The 5,000-nt window shown below is 37.5% G+C and overlaps 1 protein-coding gene across 1 annotated transcript in view; it reads left to right on the top strand.

Moving 5' to 3' along the window:
* The first annotated feature begins 1,672 nt into the window (after positions 1-1,672).
* The window catches only part of LOC122254967 (venom protein 302), a 3,631-nt gene continuing 303 nt past the window's right edge, over positions 1,673-5,000 (top strand). Inside the window, exons 1-3 of the mRNA XM_043018856.2 lie at positions 1,673-1,731; positions 2,301-2,418; positions 4,838-5,000. The exon at positions 4,838-5,000 is cut by the window's right edge and continues 303 nt beyond it. Of these exons, the coding sequence (XP_042874790.2) occupies positions 1,682-1,731; positions 2,301-2,418; positions 4,838-5,000 (331 nt within the window). The 5' untranslated portion in view covers positions 1,673-1,681. The remainder of the gene's footprint in view (positions 1,732-2,300; positions 2,419-4,837) is intronic.

Below are 5,000 nucleotides of genomic sequence, written 5' to 3'. Positions count from 1 at the left end.
GAAGATGAGAACAAGAAAATAACAATATAAGAAGAAAAAGAGAAAAAGGAAGAAGTGAGAAGACAGATAAAGAATATCAGATAAGAACATGAAAAGAAGAACAACAGAAAGAAAACAAGAGAAATGAAAGAAGAATGAAAGATACAATGCAAAGGTGAATCTTCCAATGTCATTGCAACCGCTTGCATAGTATAGCCAAATTATGTAAATTGTTGCAAACAATACGAGAAGGTAATTTCACGATCCCGAAAAGGTAAAAAAGATAATCACTAAAACACAGAATTTTAATTAATCTAAATTCCAGTCGTAAAAACTCGTATCAAACATGTTGACATTAATTGGCGGAAGTGACATTTAAGTAATTATATTTCCTGACAGGTATTCTTTCCCTTCATTACATAACACGTGTGATCCTTCTGTGCATATAACACATCAACATCAACTTCGTACATCCTTGAGACGAGGTGTGTACAGTGTACACGTCTGTACAGCACGGAGTCCGACCTTGGATTACGTACATCTTCTCATTGATTTTTTTTTTTTTTTTTTTTTTTTTTTCATTATCAACTTTAGTGTTCCTCACGGTCGCAATTTTTCATCACATAAGGTTCATCATCATTATCATTAATTTTGTTACGATTATTATCATTATTATTATCATTATCATTATCGATATCATTATCATTATCATCATTGTTATTATTAGTAGTATCAGTATTGTTATTATTAGATATCATGAACTCTTTCTTATTGCTTTTGTTTTTATCAATATTATTGTATATATTGTTATTATCTTTATTTTTATTATCGTTGTTATTATATCTATCAATATGCTCTTTGTTTTCATCCTTTCTGTTATTTTCTTCATTATCATCAATATTGCCTATCATCAATATTGCCATATCACTGTTTCTACAACTATACACATACTTATATCAATATCATTATCATTCCTATTATAACAACCATCATTACAATCATAATCCTTATCAACAATAACAGCAATAATCCTTATAACCAGTATTTTCATTCACAATTCAAGCACGGCAGCTCAAGATGCCAGTGTGTTGGTGTTGCATCATAACACAGCTGAGGTGCGGCTCGGGTTTCCCAATATCCTCTTCACGGACTTAGCTTTGAGGAGTGTTGTTGAGGTAAACATGGTTTACGTATTCACGTTTATATACGGGTATATGTACATGTGTATATGTGTGTTGTATGTGGATATGTATATGTATATGTATGTGTATATGTATATGTATGTGTATATGTATATATATATATATATATATATATATATATATATATATATATATATATATATATATATGTGTGTGTGTGTGTGTGTGTGTGTGTGTGTGTGTGTGTGTGTGTGTGTGTGTGTGTGTACATGTATATGTATATGTATATGTATATTTATATGTGTGTATATATGTATATGTATATATATATATATATATATATATATATATATATATATATACATATATATATACAAACATACAAACATAAACATAAACAAACGGCGCAAGAAAGCGGAGAAGAAACAAGAAAAGGAACAAAGATGACCTTGTGAGCCAAGAGCCATTTTGGGGGAGGAGCCTCAACCAGTGACGCAGCATGAAAGAGCATAACAGCATCAGCAGGTGCAACCAGCCAGCAGAAGGCGTTTGAAGTCAAGATGAACGGTTCCCTGCTTGTTGTCGGCTGCCTCGTGTGTTGTGTTTTGAGGTGAGAAAAAAACAAACTTGAAGGTATTTATTTGGTGATTCGATATTCTGTCTTTTATATGACTGTCTTATTCGTCTTGGCTTAGAGTTAATTTATGCTGTGTTTTGAGGTGAGAGAAAAAAAACTTGAAGGTATTTATTTGGTGATTCGATATTCTGTCTTTTATATGACTGTCTTATTCGTCTTGCCTCACAGTTAATCTAACCGTGTGGCGTTCTAGAATCACCTTCAAAAGACCAGCAATAGTGTGCCTATAACAGACATATATATATTTTATATGGTGATTCGTTACTCTGTCTTTTATATCACTGTCTTATTCGCCTTGCCTCACAGTTAATTAATCTAACCGTGTGACGTTCTAGAATCACCTTCAAAAGACCAGCAACAGTATGCCTATAAGAGACATATATTTTATATGATTATTCGTTACTCTGTCTTTTATTCGTCTTGGCTCACAGTTAAGCTAACCCTGTGACGTTCTAGAATCACCTTTAAAAAGAACAGCAACAAGTATGCCTATAAGAGACATATATATTCCATATTAACTTACCTATGGAATCCATGTACAGCGCGGAAGGTCTCAGCTGTTTCCCCGGCGGCAAAAAATGTACTCCAGAGAGGGTTGCTGAGCTGAACTGCACGCATGGAGTTACTCTGGGTCCGTGTCTAGACTGCGAGTGCGCCAAGGTAAGGAATATTAGCGCGAGTGAGTGAGTGAGTGAGTGAGTGAGTGAGCGCGCGTGGTATGCAGTTTGCTATAGTTATCCCTGTTATTGTATATATATATATATATATATATATATATATAATATATATATATATATATATATTATATATATATACATATATACATATATACATATATATAAATATATATATACATATATATAATATATATATATATATATATATATATATATATATATAATATATATATATATATAGAGAGAGAGAGAGAGAGAGAGAGAGAGAGAGAGAGAGAGAGAGAGAGAGAGAGAGAGAGAGAGACAGAGAAATATATATAGAGAGAGAGAGTGAGAGAGAGAGAGAGGGGGAGAGAGAGAGGAGGGATGGAGAGAGAGAGAGAGAGAGAGAGAGAGAGAGAGGAGGGATGGAGAGAGAGAGAGTGAGAGAGAGAGAGAAAGAGTGAGAGAGAGAGAGAGAGAGAGAGGAGGGATAGAGAGAGAGAGAGTGAGAGAGAGAGAGTGAGAGAGAGAGAGAAAGAGTGAGAGAGAGAGAGAAAGAGAGGAGGGATAGAGAGAGAGAGAGTGAGAGAGAGAGAGAAAGAGTGAGAGAGAGAGAGAGAGAGAGCAGGGAAAGAGAGAGAGAGGAGGGGAGGGAGGGAGAGAGGGAGGGAGAGCTAAAGGGAGAGAAATAGAAATAGTATTTAAACCCAAACCCAATTTCCATGTGCACAGATTCTTTCCACTTACTCTTACCCCTTCCATAAATGAAGTCTGTTTTCATCGCTAGAAGCATGAAGTGTTGCAAGGTTTCGCTCGTCTCAATCTTTCATTCTCAATCGCCTTTCCTAATCTCATCATAGTCTAACAGTATCCTCTTGATATTGCTCCTTGCCTGCTCAAGAATCTGAACATTTTGAATATCCACCTCACATTTTATAGCTGCCTCCTTCGCTACCTCATCCACAGGGCCCTTGCTGCTAAGTAAGTCCAGCGCTCCCCTGCTATCCACAAAGAAGGATGCATCATTATCAATAATTTCAATCTTTCTAAGCGCCGTCAATATTGCCCATAACTCAGCCTGTGTCGATGATATACGATTACTCGGTTTTATCCCACTGCTTGTGGTGACCACGCCTCTTGCAATGAACTGTCTATTGATAACCCCAAAACATTGTTCTACCATCCTTCAAAACTGACCCATCGACATGAGTAGAAGACATGAGCAATATCAAGGCGTGTTAGACTCTTTTATTTTGTGACCATATCTTGCTTTAAGTTGGCCTGGTTCTCACAGCCTCTTATTGCAAATAAAGGGGATCCACATCTACATTAATCTCCTGATCTTTCTATGGTGGCCTTTTGGGGGATGTCTGAAGCGAACGACAAAAGTCATTTCAAGCCATAATATACTATACAAGGATAAGGATAAGCCAGATTTGCGGAGCAGATGCTGCGCCGGGCTTGTCGGACACTGAGGCGAGCCCGCTATATTCTATATTATCTTTCAGCTCCTTCATATATCCTCGTTTGCCTTGCCTATATATAAAAAGTCCTGATGTTATTAAGATCGCTGACTATATCTCTCACTGATTTCTTTCCGTTGTTCACTCTCATTAACCTGATGGCTGCTATGACATTAATCTCACTTGCTCTCTGTGCAATGCTTTGCAATCCTGTCTCTGTTCTCATTATATCTATCCTAGCATTCTTTTGACACCTGAGGATAATACGCATAGCTTCATTCTGCATGATTTCAAGCCATCAAAACCTCCCCTGACAAGCTATAGAAAATGCTGGTGTTGCGTAATCGACCAGAGTTCCTACTGTACTGATGTAGACTAGCCTCAGCAGAAGCTAAAAAGAAAGAGAGAGAGAGAAAGAGAGAGAGAGAGGAGAAGAAAGTGAGATAGAGAAAAAAGAAAGAGAGAGAGAGAGAGAGAGAGAGAGAGAGAGAGAGAGAGAGAGAAAGAGAGAGAGAGAGAGAGAGAGAGAGAGAGAGAGAGAGAGAGAGAGAGAGAGAGAGAGAGAGAGAGAGAGAAGAGGAGAAAGTGAGATAGAGAAAAAAGAAAGAAAGAGAGAGAGATAGGAGAGGAGAGAGAGAGAAAGAAAAAGAGTAGAGAGAGAGAAAAAAGAGAGGAGAGAGAGAGAGGGAGAGAGAGAGAGAGCGAGGAAGAAAGAGAGAGAGAAAGAGAAAGAGATAAAAAGAGAAAAATAAGAAAATACAGAGACAGAAAGATATAAAGAGAGAGAAAGAGATAAAGAGAGAGAAAGAGATAAAAAGAGAGAAAGATATATATATAGAGAGAGAGAGAAAGAGATAGAGAGAGTGAACACCAACTTTAACTCACCCTCCCACCCCCCACCCCGACCCCCCACCCCCACCCGTTGCAATCTCACAACATTCACCCATCCATTAACAGGGCTTGCTGGAAGACTGTGGTGGCCCATGGGACATCAGTGGCACATGCGCTGAAAACCTGACATGCAAGAGGAACGAAGACCACATACAAGCCAATGGGAAGTGCGTTGAGATAGATGAGAAAGAGAAGAAAGACAAAGAATGGAAAATCGTGGGACACATAG

The sequence above is a fragment of the Penaeus japonicus genome, unplaced genomic scaffold (genome assembly GCF_977035675.1).
Source record: "Penaeus japonicus unplaced genomic scaffold, GWHDUDI00000001_assembly GWHDUDI00000015, whole genome shotgun sequence".
In the NCBI taxonomy this organism is placed as follows: Eukaryota; Metazoa; Arthropoda; class Malacostraca; order Decapoda; family Penaeidae; genus Penaeus; species Penaeus japonicus.
The sequence above is the reverse complement of the archived record's forward strand: the minus strand, read 5'-3'. Positions and strand labels throughout refer to the sequence as shown.